At 39.6% G+C, this 22,361-nt stretch overlaps 1 protein-coding gene across 1 annotated transcript in view; it reads left to right on the top strand.

Annotated features, from left to right (window-relative positions):
- tenm1 (teneurin transmembrane protein 1) overlaps positions 1–22,361 on the top strand; it is a 214,355-nt gene that overhangs the window by 164,109 nt on the left and 27,885 nt on the right. The window contains exons 23-25 of the mRNA XM_088292837.1: positions 12,331–12,485; positions 16,437–16,520; positions 18,400–18,594. Of these exons, the coding sequence (XP_088148963.1) occupies positions 12,331–12,485; positions 16,437–16,520; positions 18,400–18,594 (434 nt within the window). The remainder of the gene's footprint in view (positions 1–12,330; positions 12,486–16,436; positions 16,521–18,399; positions 18,595–22,361) is intronic.

Genomic DNA, 22,361 nt, shown 5'->3' with positions numbered 1-22,361 from the left:
TTTGATGCTTCTTGCAAGTGTGTGCATCACTATCAAACAGCAGGGTGCCGGTACACAGCAGCGGATGCGTGCAATTGGGGATATTCATGAAGGTTCCTCTGTGCGAGTGCATCACAAATCATTTCAGCTTTACATTTTCCAACTCTGCCCCTACTCAAAATGTATTTGCGGGTCACTGCAGAAAAGCGACAACATCCCCTATGGCTATGTTGACTTTAAAGCAGCTGCTCGCTATTATAATGTGCTAATGCTTTTACCTTACTTATTCTACTGCTGGCTCTCAGGGTTTGGTGTAGTGATTGTCTCTCACGTCTCAGAGAGGGGGAGGAGGTGGGTGAGTGGATTCGATTAATAGAGTGAAAGGGAAGAAAAAGGGAGATTAAATCCAATCAAGAATCAAAATAATGTAAAGTCTGTGGCCAATGAAAAAAGTGAATGAAGTGGATTACGAGCGAGAGTAGAGAGAGGTCATTGGTTTATATTGAAAGTGTCCCTTCATTGGGCCAGCAATCATGGTTGTTCCTTGCAAAACAAGTGCATGTGATCAATGTAGCCCTATTTTTTTTTAGCCCAGAGATTTTCTTTGTGTGTAAGCTTGCGCGATATTTAACAACCTTCTCTTGTATTTCATTTCACATTGACCGAGCTGTTGCCATTGCCCCCAGACATTCCTGCATTAATGATGCATTCATGAATTAATCACACAGTTAAGGAAACCAGCTGCATACCTTTTGATAATAATGACACCATTAGGTCAAACGAGTAACAGTAAATACCGCAGTGTTTTTTTTTTCCTCTTGAAAAAAGGATGTGCTGCAGACGTACATTGCTGAGCAGCCATTACTGCAAGTATTGCACACGTTTCTTACAAAACCTTTGCCAAGAATAAGAAAAATTTGCCAGTGGCATAAACAGAGTGCCAAGCAAACAGCGTCCAGCCCAGCCCACTGCACACAGATACATCGAGGACCTGTCAAGCCAGTGTGCAGTTTTTGCATGACAGGAAAAAGAATTACAGGGATGTGTTTGTACAGATATATTGCGGAATTTTTCTCAGTCAGAGAGAGTGCAATGGCTGATGTGAGCATTTCTGACAGAAGTGGCGGAATATTAAAGCGATTCACTCAGTCAAAAAAAAAAAAACACATACAGTATACTCCTTTTAAGTGTAGTGCATTGTGATCCCAGAACAGGAAGGTTTCTGTAAATAATCCATGCACTCGCACTTTAGAGCACATGTTCTCAATGGGAATTCCCAAATGACTTTGAACATTGGACGTGAAGTTAGTCGTAAGAGAGTCAAGTAGGTCCTTCAGTCATACAGTTCATGTGTCTTTGAGTGAAATTGAATTGTGTTCATGTCAATAGAAAATGGGACGTGTACTAAAAGTGATTCATTTATCGATTCATTACCCAGAAAAGGTCCACAGATGGCTCTCATGAAAACAGCAAGACTGAACCTTTCCAATGACTTTTTCGTACTGCATATGCATCAGACATCTCACATGTTTGTGAGAAAATGTTATTTTGTTGTTTAGATGTTTTCTGGTGAGTTGAATTAGTTACAGTATCTGACACTGTAATGATTTACAGTACTTACCGCCACTTCAGTCCAGTCAACATGGTTTCCATACCATTCCAGTCTGATGGCATAGACTGCCTTTATCTTAAAGTCAGTTGGTAAATACTCCAGCTCCCCGTGACTATAATTGGGATAAAAAATTGATAAAACAGTGTAATAAGTTTAAGGCACTACAATGTCTATTTCGGTTTGTGAGGTTTCAAAAGTTTGCCGCAACATATACTAGCAATCTATGTCTGAGCTTAAAAGCACTTTACGGTTTTTAATTATGTTGACACGCTATTGCAGGGGAGGGCAATTAATTTTGCAAAGCTGGAACACTTGTTGCGGCCAAGCCATCATGCTAACCCTAACTTTGTTGTTTATTATGTTTAATGTATTTAGAAAAAACATATTGTATTGTTTCAATAAAATGTTTAGATGTGTAGCTGGGATATAGTGTTAATATTAGCAAATACAAATTCTAAATCAAACAAAATTATAAGAAAAAAAATTAAATAAATCTTTACACATTCAAGATGACAATATTAATTCTGTGCACTAATTTACAATTTATTGGCCGTTCCTGGCCAGGACTACCAAATATATAACGGAAGTAACATTTTATTGACAGTGATGACAAAGTAATGACTTAAACACCCAATACATATGGTCTATATGAAATTAATTTATGTACAGTATAATCAAGCCAAATCATCTTGGTACTCTTCCCTCCCCCATTGCTCGAATCAGACTACTATTCTCATTTTTGCTTGACTCTGTTTTGGAAAAATTGTAGAGGTGTATTTTAAGCACATCCACACATGATCATAAAATAAAAGCACAACTTTCAAAATAGAAGCAACACATGTTTTTTTTTTTTTAATTTTGACTTCATGGTCACTGTGAGGGCCAATCAGAGATTATGTTTCTCAGTTTGCCCCGGTCTGTGCTAGATGCTCATTAGTCACTTTCTTTGGTGCACCCGCACAATTTAATGATCAATTAATTTTTAATGAATGATAGACAATGTCTCAAACTACAAATAATATATGTACCAATGGTGGTCGGTCAAGGCTTTCTCTGCTGGCCCAACATAATCAAGCAATCATCATCATATTCTTCACATTGTCATATATCCTAGTGTTGTATTTTTAGGTGAGAGTTTTTATCCAATCAGAATACAACGAGCTCGTGTTGCCTGGCAGATTTCATAGTACCAGTAGCATGCACTGTTTGTCCGAGGCCTTCAGATACAATCGTGCGGGTATCTCTTCTGTGGGAGAGAGGGTGGGTTTACAGTTGATAGACGGTTGCAATAGCCAATCAGATCACAAGTTGGTTACAGTGAGCCTTCTCACTTCAAGCCGGACTAAGTAGGACTTCACTGAAGGCCGACATGTGAAATACACGGATTGCCACTGATGTGTGCGTATTAGAAAGCTGCATACAAACCAAGAGCTACTTTGTAGCTTGAGTAAGGCACTGAGAGATTACAAAAGCGCATATTGTGTGTCTCATGAAGCCCATTGTCAATAAGAGATGGCTGGCCTGCAGCCAGTGGCTGAGTCAGTTTCATCAAAGGTGTTAAGTTACTGCCACCGTGTGTGCTTCCACTTTTTGTGACTGACAGTCTCCAGCTTTTTAGTCCCCGGACTCAACTCCACTCCTTCCCCTGATAAGACAGTGAGTTAGTTAGAGGAGTCTTGTTAAAGGGATGTCAGTTTGACAATGTCAGCATGATCATGGGGAATGTGACACACGTGTCCCTTTAACTATTTGAAATGGCCAGTGCTGGCAGCCGGCCTGTCAACCTCCACTGGGAGCCTGGCAAGCTGACAGGAGGAGGGGAGCTTTGCCAATGTGGCGGGAAATAAATTACATTTTGTTGAGGTGGGTGCCCAACACAGCCGCACATGCTGAGACACACGCTCGTGCGCAGGCACGCACATATACACACAGAGTAGGCAGGTGATGCTGTGATCAAGGCGATAGTGAGCTCGTGCCCATGCAGGTCGAAAGCTATCTTGATTCCTTAAACACGCTGACAGAATGATGAATAAGTATCGTGATGGTGGAAGACAAGGTTTACTTGAGAGTCCAATTTCACCTGCGTTAGTTGGGGGAGGAGGGTCGTAGATGTAACTTTGTATTGAGGTCAAATGTGGCGACAGGAATGGGTCGAGAGAGACAGTAAATGTCACTCGGGTGCCATTATCACTTGTGCATGCCTTCTCCAAAGGAGCACCTTCACTGTCAAAATGTGGGTGCAAAATCTTAAATGGTTTAAAAGAACGCTTTTCTAGTTGTCGCTGACTCTCGTAGAAATTTCTGCATTTTTTTTTCTTTTATAATCAGCTGGCATTTTTACTCCACCATTTTAGTTATGAAAACATTTGTTTCCCCCAATCTGATGATATCCTCTCCTCTACCGATGCAGAGCATCTCTTGTTGTGATGGTGTGTTTGGTAAAGAGGCTCTTTTGTGAGACCTCCCTGTGTTTGTTTGATGTTCCAAACAATGTGAAATAATCTGCAGACGCTGCACTGATCCAAGCACCTCAGCTTTTCATAGACCATTCTATAGTCCAAAGCATTTCAATTGCTTTTATAATTGAGTTTGTCTGCTGCCTTTGTGATTGCTGAATCTCTTTATTATGACAAAAGGAATTACTGCCAAGGCGTGTGTTTCACACTCCCCAAAAAGTTTACGTTCGTGCAACAAAATTACATGCAATTATTTCAAAATCCTCCTCCATTTCTGGTGTCATCATGCGTATGTCTGTAGTAACAACTCATTAGAAATTGCATCTTTGAATAATTAATGATTGCAGGCTAATACAATGACAAGCCTATAGTCTGTGATAATTAGATATGATGCAGTCTTTGATTCAGACTGAATTACAAAGTCAGCGTCTGTGCTGAGGATCTTTGATAAATAGTTAATGAGAAGTATTATGATTGCTCTCCAAAGACCCAGCCAAGATTAACAGCCACCCATGTGGTGAACCTTGATTGGTGAAATAATTTTGACTGGAAAAACTCAGGCATTAACAACAAGACTCATTTTACTGGGGTTCATAAATATGTAGTTACTGATAATTGTTCTTGACATTTACTATTCATTATCATGTTATTACACCTTTACACACATGCACACAAGAGTATGGTGCATTGCTTTATCTAACATCTTGGTGTTTCACACCTAAAAGTCGCAGGTGAGAATGATTGTAGTTCTGAAACCATGCAGAAGTATACACATAAGATTTGCTTGTGTATTCACATGTAAATGTTGTTACTAAGGATGGGCATAATAAACAGGGGGGCACATAAGTGCCTGTGCTAATGATCAGTTTAAATTGAATAATGTTCTCCAGTTCAATCTATCACCACACTTTTGCTAATTAAAATAATACAACTCAGTCAATCAGCTTGACTGCAGTCAGGCTACTGTATGCAGCATCAATTCGATGTCAAGTCCCCCACCACAACGATTGCTACCGAAAGCAAACCTCAAAATGAAAGCCAGATGAGGCCTTGATATTCATGTACAGTCCTGCTTGTCGCACTTTTATTAAGAAGTTGAGCCTCAACCACTGAACAAGTTCTACAAGGTAAGGGTCGTTGTGTGCAAGACTTCAGCATGGAGATGACTCTCGGAAAGAAACTATTATTCAGTCTGTTTGTCTTTGCTTGAGACCTGGCAGCAGGTCGAAGAGGTTTGAGCTCCGGGGAGTATTGTCTTTGATAATCTCGTGAGCTCTGCTGAGGCACCGGGTGGTGTAGATGTCCGACAGGTAGGGGAGAGGGCAGCGAATAATCCTCTGCGCTGTTTTGACTGTCCTCTGGAGCCTCACTCTGTCTGCCTCAGTGCAGCTGCCGTACCAGGTGGAGACACAGTAGGTCAGCAGGCTCTCGATGGACGAGTGGTAGAAGGCCAGCAGCAGCTTGCTGTCCATCTCCGTGCCGCACCAACAGTTGGTCAAAATGTATCCTTGTAGTGCATCGCGCAAAAAAGAGGTTGGCCACCCGAGCGCTGCCCTAGTAGAGAATTACACTCAGATCGCTGATCACAGGGTCCCATACTGGAAGTCAGAAGTGGGCAATTACTTTTTTGAACATCCCATGCAAATGAGTTGGGTTATGATGAATTCATGAATTTAATGTTTTTTTTTCTTTTATATAACAGTAAAATGTATTGTTTTAATAAGCCGCCATTGTGTAGCGGTGGTATGTGGTTGTAATTAGACAAAAAAGTGAAAACTGGTTTAAAAAAATATAGAAAAAAGTTCATTCAGTTTTGTTAAAATGAAATATTTACACACATTAACCATAAACCTTGCTCACATGTGACGCAAGTCTCCAAGTTTATTCATGAAGTCGGTGGGTCGGGAAAAAATGAGCACCAAACAACAACCTCTGGGGCTCATGTCAGGACCACACCAATTAAAATCACTAATTATAATGTAAGAATATCACTGAACATAAAAATGTCTATCAACTGCATCTGATTGTTGATTCATTGCACCATTTGGCCGTTTAGTGCACCATTTGGCTGTCACGAGCAGAAGCGATGCTGAATTTGTCTCAACTCGTTTGTGATCTCGTATTACATAATCAAAAACAAGATGCAGGGTTGGGAAGTAACAGACAAACTATTGTTTGGACAAAATGAGATGGTACAGGTGGTGCTGTCCATCTGTCAACATTCACTTACAAAGGCATCGTGCCTCATAATCAACAATAGCTAGCATCAGTTGGATGCTATAATAATATTTCAATCCATGTAATTAACACCCACTGAGAAGAGGAATATGGGAAGCCGGGCGGAATGACGAACTATTACAGTGGCAGCACGGCACTGTGAAATTATAATGCACCTGCTGGTTCACAATGTTGTGAAATATTGCAGTTGCAATAAATAAATACTAGCTGCAATTATGTGCCATTTAGATGTGTATTATTTGCAAATTTCTGTTCTGTTGCGGCTGTCTCAAATCTGTGGTAGTTCCATACAGAGAAGCTTAGAAACTAAATGTCTATAGGGATGTACAGTGGCAGGTGAATATTTAGAATAGGGTTGGGTAACTTACATAATGGAGGTAGGCCAGTTTTCCATTGCTGCTACCAGAGGCCCACATAGGACCATGCACTTCCTCACCCGATCTATGAAAAAAAATCTCAACTTTATTTATAGCGCTGTATTAACTGTCTTTTTTAATATATATATATATATATAAGAATACATTTATTTTTGCATTTCTTTCAAAAAAATCTGATCACTTTTTATATTATTCACATACTATGTTTGTCCTGCATGTCATCCCAAATGTGTAAAATTGATTAGATCTACTCAGGGTATGTAAAACAGTATAAAGCAGTATAAAACCTGGTACAAGTGCAACTAAGTGGTGTCTGCCATCTAGTGGTGAATGGTTAAATAACAACTTACACAGGCTGAAGCGGACAAGAGCAAAATGTGCACACGAACCCCGACTGGTTATATTTCGGACATTTAGCTACGATAAAATCACGTCAACTCTCAGGAGGCATAGAGTGGCTTTCAGTGGGCAGCAGGCAGTTCACAGGCGGGCATAGTTCTTTTTTTAGTCTGCCTAGCCCATGGATATGCCTTTCCTTTTTGCTGTGAGGCAACGGCGTTAAGCAATCATCCAGCATGCACCTCGTTATTCTTCTATGATACATGTCAAGCCTATGATTTGACGTTGATTCATTCAAGTTGTAACCGAAGGTGCGCATTACTGGTTAAGCAATAAAGCATTGTCTTGATTTAATGTGACATCTAATGCAATCACAGGTACAAACACAACAAAAGTTTCATTGGTTGAATGTATCTTTTATTGGTTGTTAATGCTTTTGTAGAGTTTGAGCGTGCATGTAAGGCGGATGGATGGAATTTCATGAATAATTGTATCTCTCCTTCATTCTTATATCATTTAAATAGATCTCCTTTGTGATTATATTGCACACAGGTTGTTGTTGTTTTGGTGAGCTGTATAGCCTGACAAGTGATTTTAGAATTGCTCTTGCAGTGCACTTGCTGTTTTTCTATCAAATTGCAAGAGCTCAAAGTAGCAAGGAAACATCAATGGTGACATCGTTAACCCTGCTGTTTTCAAAGCGCACTCAGTATTCACCATGCACACACGCACACACACCACACACCACATCTTCATTTTACTATATGCTGTAACAAGCTGTAAACTATTGCTGCATTGTAAAATTCAGCATTTATAACATATTTTATAATTACCGTAGCCATTCTCCCTTCATTTAATTTTTCACCATCCCAACATTCAGTCTGTTTGCCCAGTAATCTCCTGTGGCTCACTCTCTTCAAATAGCTATAATCAACACTTATGCCTTACTAAAACCCCTCTCTGTGGCATTCATCAGATTAGATTGCATTGATGTTCCACGGCGGGCGTTATAGCGGATATTCATTTGATGAGGATTTTTGAAAAAACTGTTTTGCTTGAGAGTGATTGGCTCATGTTGCTTAATTAAAGCTATTCCTCATCATGTCCGTTTGTCTTGCCGCCATCTCTGCCTCAAAACATCAGTATAAGGTCTGCCAGGTCTTCTGTGGGAGACTATCTTTGTATGTTTTGTAATAATCCATGGGCTGTATGGATGCAATATTAATTCTCTTTACATGGCTTTCTCAACTATGGAGGGAAATGCAGCCAATATGGACTAATCTGTGGCGGTTTCAATACCCACCTTATCAGCATTGCGGACAAATTAGTTTAATTCTATTTATAGACACAGAAATAATGGTCAAAGATTGCCATTACTTAGTGTCCAAGTGTAAGATGCATAAAAGACATACCACGCATGCAAGGAAGAGTAATACGAAGGGCCAAGTGAGGAGGGAGATACTGAGACATAGTCCCGGCTTCCTTGTCCTGTCCTTGTGCAGGATTTATGAGCTCTACGATCAAGGACAGTTTTAAGAAGTGCTATATATGGAATGTTGGGGTGGGAGTGAAAGGAAATGTAGGACTGGATGGATCCGGGATGGCTATACTGCGAGGAGAATGCACAGACATGTAGATGTGAGCGGGCTCAGGCTGCACACTAGGTTGAGATGTTGCTTTTACATAATGCCAGGTGACAGGAGTAGAAATGGCAAGGTCAGGAGAATGAAAGGAGGAGAGGAAAAAGTAGAGCCTTGACATTATTGAGTGGTCAGAGGCCACTGATTTGATGCACTCGTGAAATACAGGAATAGAAAAGACAAAAGTCGCTTTAGAAGATGTGCATGGAAACATATTGGGTCTGTGTGGCTTGGCGGGTCGTGGCTATTGACGAGTGGGGTGCTGGTGCGAGGCTGTGTGCGTGGTTTCATCTGTCTGTGTCAGAGGGAAGATGAAGGGGCCAGCAGGAAGAGCTCTGCATTTCACCTCCTGGCCTTGGGAGAAAACACACTGACCCTGGCCCTGCATGCCCACGTCACCTCTCCACCTGCACAATTTACGACCCAACGGGTCGGTCCACAGTTGCGTGAGAGAGAGAGATTGTCTCATGGTGGCACGTGATGAATGAGATGTTTAGAATGCTGTTGCGGAGCACAAGGAGGAGGAATATGAGCTTGATTGGATCATAGGGACGAAACTAAATGCTTCTCGACTAAACTGAAAGTTTCATAGTATTCCTAAATATGTTCTTTTAAAATCAATAGTAAAAGTTTTTTTTTTTTTTTTATTTCCACGCAGAAGGACCAATGGGTGTCAAGCGCATTGTGCCTGGTGACTGAATCCGAAATTCTTTGAAAAGCCTTGGTCAAGGGAAGCAACTGGAAATTATAGGGGCATTGATTAATCAACAACTATTTGATTATCAAATTAATTGACAATTATTGTTTATATTTGATTTATGGTTTAAAGTCCTCGTTCAATTTCAAATTAACCAAATCCTTGATAGTTCAGCCTCTCAACAGTAAACATTTAGTTCCAAAACAGTACATTTCATTTCACTATAATTGAGCAAAGTTGTACTTTGAAAAATTATATATATATATATTATATATATTTTTTTGCCAGTCTAAAAAGTGTCACATTTATTTGGAAGAGTGGATTATGAGAACATGACTGTAATTATAATTTATAATGATTTCAACAATGTTTCAGAGGGCTTTTATGAGGGCTTCTATGATTGAAATAAAGTGGTCGTCCAAGCACATCCAAGGAGCACCGAATCTGGTTGCCTGTGCCTCAATTAACTGCACCAAAATCACATTAGACCACCTGTGCTGCAAAATAAAATCTCTGCTATAACTCTAAAATCGTGTTGACTTTTTGTCACCAAATTACGGATGTGCTGGGGGTAATGCCCAGTGAGACGGAGCACACCAACCTAATTCACAAATACGTAGAACTAGAGCATTGCCCTGGCACAAAAATGAAGATCCGCCTGTTTTTCCTTGAGCAAAAACTACTTTCAGTTATTGGCAGTTGCGTCAGAGGTGAGGCTGCTCCGTGCTCCGTACATGCTAGACTAGATTTGCTCTGGCATGCAAATGAAGTTGCGCCCTTCAGTCTACCAAAATAGGGTCCTATTATCTTTTTATTAAATCTAAATAAAATATTTCCAAACATCTGCTTTTACTTTTGACTTTTTGATCATGTTTGCCTCTTTCATGACACGTCAAGGACAAAACCACTGACTAATTCATAATGTATGTTTGTGCATTTACTGCACTGTCAATTTGAAATAGTGTTCTGATATTCAATAGATATAAGGATGGAAATTGAATCTTTTTTTAATCCATAGCACAGATTAATTGATTACTAAAGTAATGACTAGTTGCAGCTCGACTGGAAATCAACCCGGCCCATGATGGAATTAGACTGGTCTACCTGTGAGGCAATAATCCTAACCACGATTACAACCAGACGCGGGGGTCTAATTAAAACCCTTTTGATTAATGGATGCTGATAGCAACAGCTTTTCTAAATCTAAATACATTTTCTGCAGCGATGGGGGAAGTAAGATAAGATGATGTTGATACATATATGGATTCAGGATTTATTTTCATCATTGTGGTAAACTAAAAGGCAAGGAATGGGTGGAAGAAATGTCTTTTCACTGATGATGATGGTTATTGTATTATTGTCAATAATACACTGTGCTTTGCTTCAACTGTAGTTGTTGTAAAAGCGCTATGGTGGGAAAACAAATGATGTCCATAGATTTTTTTAATGCTCTAAAAATCATTGATCTTTCTTTAAAATTAAAAAAAAATCAAATACAGTCTCAATTTTCTATTTGTTGTTCCTTAGTGCAGGAGCAGCAGACTTTCACATTATTGCCACTTGTGCATGAGCTCCAAACATCCCCACGCCACGCCACTCCGCACTGTAACAATATGATATGTTGTCGTTATCAGTTGTGCCAATAGGGGGCAATTGCGTGCTGTTACAGGCAGTTGAAGCCTGAACGTATGATAGCAGTTGACTTGAGAAGCTGCTTGTTACAAATAAAGGCCGTCCGAGTTGGGTTAGAGCAAAGAAACTGGATGTGTATTTTATTATAAAACCCACACTTTAACGAGCACTACACCAAACAGCCTCCATTGCGTTTCCATTACAACATTGGCGCGGTGGAATGGGGGTGCCACACTATTCACACTCAGCCACTGTTTTTGGGGCGATTCATAATATGAATTGCTTGTTGCATGCGATGACAATGTGGCAATACAGAGCTCATTAAATGCACAGAAGCTTTCACACATAGACAAAAAGTCCATTTCCACATTTGAGCCAAAAATAATGTGTATACAGCACATGTTTTGTGTTTTATAACTGTTTTATAATAACTAATATGAGTGTGGTGCCTGAAACATTTTGAAGCTTTTTATATACAGTATCACCCTTTCACACACTTTATTCAGTGATTGATTCTAACTTTGTTTAATCTAAATATGCAATGTCTCTGTGAAGTCCGTTGAGGCATGAGTGTGAAAAAGGAATATGGATAACTTAATGATGAACCATAAACCAAATGTATTTTTAAGTGGCATTGGAGATGGCGCCAAGGAACGCTGAAATACGGCTGATTGTTGCCGATATAGAGTAAATGCAATCAAGGTGAAGCTGCGGAATGAGAGTTGAGGGTTGAGTCAAAGGGCCCATTTTGTGTATGAAGATGAGAGGGGAGAGGGTGGGGGTCTTGTGGGAGGTCGCTCCTCATCCATTCCAGATGAGTCATCGTCTGCCATGGCCTTTAATACCTCGACTTGCCTTGCTCTCACTTCCTGCTGCAGTGTCTGACTGCAAGGAGAGTTCAAGTGTACACTGGTCATAACAAAGCACACACACACACACACACACACCTATGTTTTTGTCAGTGTTGTGAGAAAACCACGCACACATGCTTCGTGGGTGAACATTTCTAATGTAAATTTGCAAGCACCAAATGTCAAAAGTTCACTGAAGCACCCTGCTCGCATCTAATGTGACAAATAAGCTCTTCCTGCAGTTGTATTGTTCTAATCCCTTTTGTGGTCTCTGGGATGGAAATATAATTACATTTCTGCAGTGCAGCACGTTTGATAAGACAGTCACTAGCTGAGCTGAATGTCTAACTGAATTGAATGCTGCTTCAAAGTCCCATCGTCTCTTGACTTTGCCCATCTTGTCACAATCACTCCTCACCTTTTCCCCTTTTTGATTTGGGCTTTCTTCTCCGCGTTCTCTTCTCGTCTCATCTTTGAAGCTAATTTTGCCTCGCTTTCTCACCCGCCAGGTATTGCAGTGGATAAAAAGGGTGTCGTCTACTTTGTTGATGGCACCACCATTCAGAAGATTAATGAAAGGGGCTTGCTGTCCACTGTGATTGGCTCCAATGGATTGATGTCAACGCAACCCCTAAGTTGTGATGCACGTATGGACATCAGCCAGGTAAACTGATATTTATTTTAAATTTTTAAATATTTTTGCTACACGACATTGGAAAAAATGATATGGGTGCGGACTACAGCAATATTTAATGTGAAATATAATATATTGAAATATTTAACAAAAAAACACCATTTTTAGTCAACCCTTAGATGCATAAGTGGGTCAAAAATGACCCGGTGAGGTAGTTTTCTTGAAATATCTTCATACTGGAAATTTTCCAGGTATAATACAATTCACATTTTAACTTACCTCAAAAATGCCCGCGTGCATTTTCTATGGAATCCAATGGGAACCTTTGATTGTTATCAACTCTTTATCATTGATAATATAACATAAGAGCTGATGAAGTGCTCAAACTTGGAAGGACGGAGAGAAGCAACAGCGAGAGGAAAAGAATGGAAAAATGTCACCAAAGATGAATTCATGGCCTTCATTGGATTGACCGTGCTTGCAGGAAGTGAGAAGAGCTAAGTCAAAATAAGACATCCCTTTTCTGATGAAGCCTACCAAGTCCAAGGAAGTTTGCAGCACAGAGTTTAGATTCAATAACAACCTCACAATGGTCAACTATGTCAGAAAGAAAGGAAAAGCTGGCGTGCTTCAGAGCACGATGCACCACGACAAAGTAGTGGATGAAAATAGCAGTAAGAAAAAAACAGAAGTGATTACATTTTACAACAAGTTGAAAGGCGGTGTAGACACTATTGATCAAGTTGTTGGCGACAACATTTGCAACGGCCAAACAGAGAGGTGGCCCATGGTGCTGTAGTACAACAAAATTGACATTGCCAAACACGCGGACAAATAAACAAATGTTCGCATTTTTCTATTGCTGGTCTGGGTAACTTTTCAAAAATGTTAAAAAGTGAAAAATAAGGATATTTCAAACATGAAATATATTTTTTGTGGTCCTAAATAATACTAAATATTATATATGTGATTTTCTGTCACCGAAATGGCATAGAAACACATTGATTCTCATATGGGACATTTTTGACCCACTTTTGGAAGAGTGTAGGGTCCACTCACTCCTGCAAGGGTTAAGCAATGAATAGAATAGAATATTTCCATTTGGCAAAATTCCAAGATCAATGAATAGTTTATTAAATAATTAATTCCACTAGATAATGTTCAAATATTGGATCGTGATGCGCATTCTAGTTTGCATATGACTGGTAAAATCTTAAAAGAAAAGTCTTTTGTTTCGTAAAGTTGAAAGTTGTTAATTCCCATAATCGGCTTTTTAATAATATTTGCTTCATCACTGAGTCCTGTTTGAATTTGAAGAAATGTTAGGACAATTAACAAGCTTAATATTGTAGTATTTGTAGTATTGTATTGTATTTCAATCAGAAAGAAGATTTTTGAAAGTTTGATTTTTGCATTTTATTTTTCAGTGTAATTTTAAATTACTAAACTTCTCCCCAAAAACTCTTGTGACTTGACTTAATCATCGTGTGAGTGTTAATATGCGTATGTGTGCGCGCGTGTGTGTTGTGTGTGTGCGTGAGTGTGCGTATGCATATTTTTTACATGTCTGTGCTGTGTGCGTGCGTGTACGTGCGTGTGTGCGCGTGTGACAGTATCTGGTGAAGACCAAAGGCAGCTAATTTGATCAGCCAGCCTTCAGATCACACTGCTGACTTAAGTCAGGCCTATTAGAGCTGCAGATGAATTATAGATGAAGTGCGATCTCTGCACAAACACACACACACACAGAGTTGTGTGTGCCTGAGTGTGTGCATGACTCTGGGTATGACTGTTCAGGCCAGGTGAGTCTCCAGAGATGCAATTGCATGCCTTTAAAGAGGCCAGTTCAATCCTCCTGTTAGATATCATCCTCTGCAGCACATCTGACCGTCATCATACTCCATCTGTGTTTGCTCTTGTAAACTGCACTGACCTTAAACTGGCAGCAATATTGATCAAAACTTCTGTAGCTCTTTGACTTGACAAACACCACCACGCTAATTTATGCCAAATAAACAGCAGATTGTTGGCACGGGTTTTGTGCAAAGTCAAACTGACTTTTGAATTACAACACTTGATGTTTTATGAAGCGTAGTCTAAAAATTCAGTGGTAGTGGACTTTTTTAGAAGTGTGATTTTATTAAACTTAAGCTTGCATGCAACACAGATCTGGAAATGTTTTCTTCAAATAGTTGTATTTTCCTCCATGGCAATTCAGCATCGGAATCTGAGTTATTATATTATTTTAAGACATTAAGACATCACTATTTTAAAGTCATCTTCTAAATAAAATTTTTTGTAATGTTTTTTTTTTTTTATTCATTTTATTTGGAACTTTACCATTGGTGATTTTTTAATTGATAACCAAGCCTTATTTCATTTCCATATGACTTGAGGGGGGTACAATCAGAACTGATATTCAGTCAAATACAGGATTGCAATATAATAGAGAGACAGTCATCCACACTCACATTCTCATTCACGTGGCCATTTTAAACTATGTTCACACTGCTGCTCAACTTAGATTATTTTGCCTATATGTGACCTACATGTAGCTAATTTATTCATGCCATGTAAAAGGCAAACAATTCTGATTATTTTTAAATCCGAGCCAGGCCTCTTTTGTATGTGGATGTAACTTCATCTTGTTCGATGAGGCTGCAGTATGGATGCTCAGGTTGGCTCGCGGTCATCTGACCTGTACGTCAAATATGCATTGTGTGCAGGTGGGGGCCACCGTGATTCGAAAAAAAATAAATAAACAAAAACGAATATATATATATATAGAGAGAGAGAGAGAGATTTTATTTTATTTTTTATTTATTTATTTTTTTACTGGCGTTGCATCAAGATTTGATGGATTCATATTCAACCCCGGACACTCTGACAAACACATTCATAAACCTTGTAAATTGACGTACCTCTGAGCCTATCAATCAAAACTGTGTGTTGCAGAGTTGTATAATTCACTGGACAAGAATAATTTGACTTTTCGTTCTATAACACAAAAGCTGATTGGGAAAGCACTCCAGAATCAACTATTGACAGACACTTGAATGATTCATCTTTTATGTATGTGGGGACAAAGTTGATTTGTATTTTCAAAGACCTCCTTAGTTCCTCAGGAAACAGAGGTAGAGTTTTCACTTCAAACTCTTGTCTTTGAATCATATTCAGCTAAAGTCAGTCACAGCATCAGATTTTCTGTTAAAAGAAATTTGCATGTCTGGCTGACCCGTTTGTTTTGAACAAATCAGTTCAATAGAGACTGACACTGACTTTTTATAATAACGCAAAGGTTTGAGCTCTTTTTGACAGAAATTGTTAAGGCCAGACTTTTTGTATGCGGTATGCGGCAGCGTTTGCCTGCCATTACTGAAAAGTTCAGTATCATGAGCAGGGATCTGGTGTGTGTCGTCTTTTGTCTCAAGACGGGATGAGCCCTGCTTGATTAATTTCTCTACCCATTAAAATGGGATTTCAGACTGAAACCTCTTCTTTCCCATTTGACAGAGCCTATAATTGGACATGTCAGTGGCAATTTAACATGATCCATTTATTTACCAATCCCACTCCATAGTCATCAATCACCTCTCCTACCCCTCCAACAAATCTCCTCAGACAAAGAGCCCAGCTTGTGTTTTATAGTGTTTTTGCATATGCGGGGGACGGCAATGTGCGTGGATCCAGTGTCGCTTTGTCTGTCTTTGACCCCCGCAGTGTTAGTAAGCAGGGTACGCCATTTCAGAACGTGGCGATCATGGTTATTGGCTGACATTTGGATCAGCATTGAAACGAGCAGTTGTGGCTCTTGAATAAACACAGGCAATGCTCCCTGCCTAATGCTGGCCTTTGCATGCGCAGGAAGGGCCAAGCGGCCAAATGCTATGTTATTACGCAGATATTATTCCGATCACCTGTAACTGACACTTGAGGGCCAAGGCTGTTGTATTCATGAATGTTCTGTGCGTGGTTGTGCAGGTGCGTCTGGAGTGGCCAACAGACTTGGCTATCAACCCTCTCGACAACTCCCTCTACATCCTGGACAACAACATTGTGTTACAGGTAGACACACACACACACAAGCAAACGTTGTATACACAGCAATCCGTGTGCTTTTCTGGGAGATACCAATTCCGTTTGCTGCAGAGGGGAACAATGAATAATTTCTAGCAAACTGCCATGTTGTCACTTTATCTGAATTCTCTGCATGATACAAGTAACGGAAGATGAAGTGAAAATCATGCTCCCTGCTGAAGAAGAGACGCCGCATGTCTGTCGCTGCAGAAGCCGTTCTTTTGTTTGTCACTCACTTTGATGTAAAAACATGTCAGCCAAAAGTGGATTGCCTCTCATGTGAAAAACATAAATCGCGTCAGGCAAGATTGAAATAAATATCACGCAACATTGTCATGGTAAAATGTCAACAAGATTGCAACTATGGTTGTGAAGGTTAGAGCACAGGTGCCCAACCTTTTTTGAGTGAAGATCTACTTTTCAAGAAGCCACCTTCGCGCAATCAACCCATTCACACATTCACAAACTCACAGTCACACAATCAGGGGTCCAAGTGGTCTTCAATCGCTCATATCACATGCACGACTGACTAAATCATCAGCAAGCGGAGAGCTTGCAGTTTACCTGTCAATGTCATGCAAGCACGGCGTAGTCGTGCGAGCTGCACCTCCGTCCGCCCTGATTTTGATGCAAATGAGGGATGCCACTAGGATTGGCTGGGGAAAGTCTCTATCCATGCCATCCATCCCACAACGGTGCACAAAGGCGCAAACGCCCCGCTATGCCCAATTCTACCAGCGCAATGCCGAGCAAAATGACAAAAGAAAGAAAAATGTGCACAGATATGCTGCGCTTTGCACTAGACTTTCACTTGAAACAAAAATCGGGCCCTAAGAGTCTGACAAGATGATGAAAAGACTTGACATGGCTGAGAGTAGAGTGTCATCGTAGAGGTTTGTCAGTACCGGGCACAGCTTGTTGCCCCGTCCCAATTAGCGGAGGACTCAGAACCACAGGAATAAAGTTATGCTTAATTGTCATTGAGAAAACAAATTTCCATTTGTCAAGTTGTTGCATTATATTTCATTAGATCATCTGGATCGAGATACATTTTATTCTAATTAAAAAAATATTTTTCGATCCAGATGCTTTTTTTCATGGAACCAGTAGATGAAATAAAATGGAGGTTTTTTTTCAGTGAGACAACCATACCATTCATTAAGAAACTCCAGTCCAATTTGACCAGTTTAAACATCTGATTAGAATAGATTTTGGATTAACCAGTGTGAGTTGAAAAAATAAATCGTGGAAATGGTGGCCCTCCTTAAACTGTGACAATTAACATGCCATACACATTTTTGTAATTTTATGGGACTGTGGAAACACTTTTCAAAAGGAAGCTTGAAACAGTCCACAGAATATTCCAGTCGCATTTGTACAGGTCGTAGCGGATATATGCACATGGTGGTCTTTGAAGGGTCATGGAGGTAACTCAAAGGGGTAAAAAAGTAGAAAAGCTTAAGAATATTCATACTGTACACATTAACATAAGGAACAGAAGTCATATTAAGGTCAGAGGGTCCCTTGACAGAGGCAAGAGACGTGCACCAGCAAAAACAAGCACCTTCACTCTCGCAAATAAAAAATGCATTTTCCCTTTTCAGGAAGGCTTCATCTTCCGTTTAGGATAGTCAGCCAGGCTATTAATAATTTTTGAAAAAATGTGTAGTTCATCATTTGATAGATATTCCAGGCTCTGGAGAAACATACTACGTGTGCATAGAGAGTGAATAGAATGGAAGGATTAGGTTTGCTGTCATTATTTTTACACGGAATATCACAGATTTAAAATTGCCAGATAAAAGATAAAGGTTTTCTTTCATATTCCTCCTTTCCATGACTAACACACAAACATGTATGTTTTCAGGTATCAGAGACTCTTCAGGTGCGTATTGTTGCCGGCCGGCCCATCCATTGCCAGGTGCCGGGTATTGACCACCACCTAATGAGCCGGGCTGCGGTTCGGGCCACTTTGGAAGCCGCCAAAGCCATCGCCGTGTCACACTTGGGCACCCTGTACATTGCTGAGACGGATGAGAGGCGCATCAATCGCATTCAGCAGGTCACAACATCTATTAAACACTCGACGCATTAGCATTTATTACTGATGATTCTTTTGCAGTCGAGTTTCTAATCCCAAATATTGCTATAATGCTCATACTGGGAAGTCATAAAAATCAAAAACAGCGCCGCATTTCATTTTAAAGCTTTCCGCTCTAATGTAGTTTTCCTTCAGCCTGACACTTCCTAAAAGTTAAGCACCAACACCAACAAAGATATGGCTCACTGGCCTCAATCAATAGTCCCAGTACACTGACTCAAGTGAGAACCCTTCAGGAATCTGTGGAGTAGAAAACATCCTCCATTGCCGTTTCATTGCATTTCGTTCACATATCTTGTTTATATGCTTGCATTGTTTTGTGAACCAACAATAAGCACCTTTGACTCTCTTATAGACTCTCTTATAGACCTTGTTTTGCAACTCCTTCCACTTCTCTGCAAAAAAAAAATTGTACTCAAGATGATTCCATCTGAGTTGGAGCCAGGGGTGGCGTACACCCAAGAATGGTCGCTAGCCAATTTCAGGGCACATCGTCCGTGTCCTGCAGAATCGTCATACTGTCAAAATGACAAATTTTTAGGAAATCAAAAAAACAACATCTTGCGTGTCGTTCATATTGTATTATACCTTACCTTGTCGCCACTAAAGACTCACATCAACACAACATCAACCAATAATAAGATAAATCACTAATTCAATCGGCTTTAAAAATCACAAATTTATTACAAACATGGAGCCAGCAGCAGCCGTGCACTTTGAAGTCCGCAAGGTCTCACCAAGCTCCTCTTAAGTTGTGAGCGACGCAATAAATAAGATAATGAACCGACTCACCCCATGCAATAAGCTGATATTAATAAGCAACAAAGGCTCAACAAGATCCTTCTGCGATGATGCATTACAGCGTTTGATTTTAACAAAACAACACCAATTCAAATACATCTAACCTTTCTATTTTCACACGTTATCTATATATCTATCTACCATATTTGAACAAAAGGGGTTTCCACAGTGACAATATAGATGAATAACCACTCACACCTTAGGACAATGAACCTAACATAGATGTGGTAGAAAGCCAGAGTATTTGCAGAAAACCTGTTTAAGTCTGGAGATAAAAGACAAACTCAACTGATTCAAAACCACAACCTTTGTGAAGCGGATTTGCTCACCACTCCTTCATCGTAAGGCCTCCCACAAAACCATCAAAGGCATTTAGTGCATATGAACATTGAAATTCTTCCTCGTGAGTCGTGAATGAATGAAACTATCATACTAAGATGAATTTTGAAATTCTATGATGACTGATGAAAACTGGCACTGATGTGTCATAATAAATGAATAAATGCAGCCTGGCGTAGAGTTGATTTGATCCGTCAAAAGTAAATTAAGTGAATAAAATTGGGCTGTTCTTAGCTAAACATGGCAAGAGACTGACAAAACAATGATGCATAGCTTATTTGGTATATTTCATTTGTAAAGGCTTACAAGCACACCTAGTGCTGTATCAAAGTGCCAGTGACAATATTTTTGAGCAAGTGTTAATAGAGACGGAATGGTGGAGCATATGGTTCGAATTGTAATGTTTCCCTCCTCACTTGCCATGCAGTCACGCACCACAACAGGCATAGCGCTTAATGTAGGAAACTAAATGTGTGTGCAAAAACTGCCCTCAATCATCACCAAAATTGATGTTGACATCTCTAGTGATGCTCACACCAATTTGTGAAAATGTTAGAATGATCGCCCAAGTATTTTGCATTTTAGAATGCTACATCCATGGTCCATATTGCCAGTGGGTTGTGGTAATGCAACTGGTTTCTCAGCAGCCTTTACAATTCAAATGAAAAAGAAGAAAAACTTTCCCAGCATGCCTTAGACTATAACCATCAAATACATTTGTTAAATGCATACATTGACATCTTTAATCTTCAAAAAATTATTTTAACACTCAATAGCTCAACTCCGCTCGATTCTTAGAATGAAGTAATGCCCTCATGAGTTTTATAAAAACAAATACATGCAATATGAGAAAATCTTTAAGAAATGGGACCGCCCTAGTAAAATTGCAATACAAATTTAAGAAGCTGATCTAAATGGCGATACACTCATTGACCAATTCATCAAGGCCGACCGTCTAAGGTGGGCAAATATAAGAGCAATTTAAAACTAACTGCAGCAAGTCTATCATTATTACCTACATAGAAGTTGAAAAAAATATTAGAAACCCTTCTGCACAGTTCCATTTTTACTGGTGACAACAAAAATATATCCATCTATTTTCTATAGCAATTATCTTCATTAGGGTCGCAGGTGAGATGGAGCCAATCCCAGCTAACTTTAGACGAGATGCGGTGTGTACCCTTGGTGGTCAAAACCGCTTACGCAGCTCCTCCAATTTGTCTCCCGCACAGAAGCGCTTCTCTGTACGATCACAGGATGTTTCTTCTGAGCGCACTCACAGAATAGACAGCGGGCAAATCGTGACAAGCATCAATTGCAAGCTCTTGTTCCATGTAGAGGGCATCGTTTTGAAGCCTTGATCACAGTCAAGTCACAAGACATTTGAAATCAGCTCCGTCTCTGCCGACAACACCTGATGAAACTCTTGTTAGTTCAAGGCCCAAATCAAGGACCCAATGTGCATAGTAGCAAATGTGCCTGTTTAATTTTCATCAGTTTATTGGATTTATACCATCAGATTGAAAGAATAATTCACAAATAGTTATCACGTGTTTGCTTTATTGCTGTGAATTGAATATATGTAGTGTGAAATGATCTAGTGACGCGTTGAAATATCTGCCTTGAATTATATTGCCCTCAAGTAAGAATTTTGGTTATAAGATAGAAGATAAGAAGATGGAGGCATCAAATTCCCTTATTAGTTGTAATGCTTTGACGTAAGAAGGTTGTGTACAAGGCTGAAATGTTCCGCTGAGTAATGCTTTGATGCACTTTTCATCACATGTATGCAGTAATCTTCTGGGAACATGCACACACATAAAAAAGTCTTCAACTGCTCGCTTTGATAACCCCGCCCATTTAGGTTGAAGACACAAACGTAAAAATGACTTTTGGAAATTAATGTGAATTAAGGTGATTTCAAAGCTTAGAGATAAGCAATGATACAGACTTTCTCTCCGTTCTCATGGCAAGTCAAAACTTTCCGCGTCATTGATGGTGTGTTTATGAAATGTCCGATTGGGGAACCTGACATGGATAAATCCGGATTTGTTTGCAGCTATTTCAAATGATTCATATTCTGAAGTGATTTGCATCAGCAGTTTAAGTTTATCGAAAACAAAAAAAATAAAGTCTAGATGCCAGGATATATTCTTTACTTTCATTTACCATTGAATATAAATGAAATGAATTTAGTTTTTAGAAAAAAAAACAAAAAAATAGTAATCAGGTGCTAATTTGCTTTTTTGACTGGCGTACGTATGCACGCTGTAAAACTAGGCATAATTTCATTTGCATGCCAGCACAAATCTAGTCTAGCGTATTTGGTGCCATCTTGCACCAACCCTTGCACATTGTCATTTTCATGCACAGATAATGGTTTATTTCAACGTGTTTGTATATTTGGTAGACTTACTACACTTGCTTTGCCCCCCCCCCCAGGCCATCTGCAAATTTGATTACAAAAAGTACACGCCACAAAATTTTAGAAAGGCCTGAACAATTAGACTGAGGTTTACTCTAGACTTGCGCCTTGTATGAGAATAGGGTTCATCATGTTTTTGTTTTTTTTCTGATAGCAAATGCTG

Source organism: Idiotropiscis lumnitzeri, chromosome 4 (genome assembly GCF_059441095.1).
Source record: "Idiotropiscis lumnitzeri isolate Australia: NSW breed Sydney's pygmy pipehorse chromosome 4, RoL_Ilum_1.0, whole genome shotgun sequence".
NCBI lineage: Eukaryota > Metazoa > Chordata > Actinopteri > Syngnathiformes > Syngnathidae > Idiotropiscis > Idiotropiscis lumnitzeri.
This window is presented reverse-complemented; position numbering and strand designations above follow the sequence as displayed.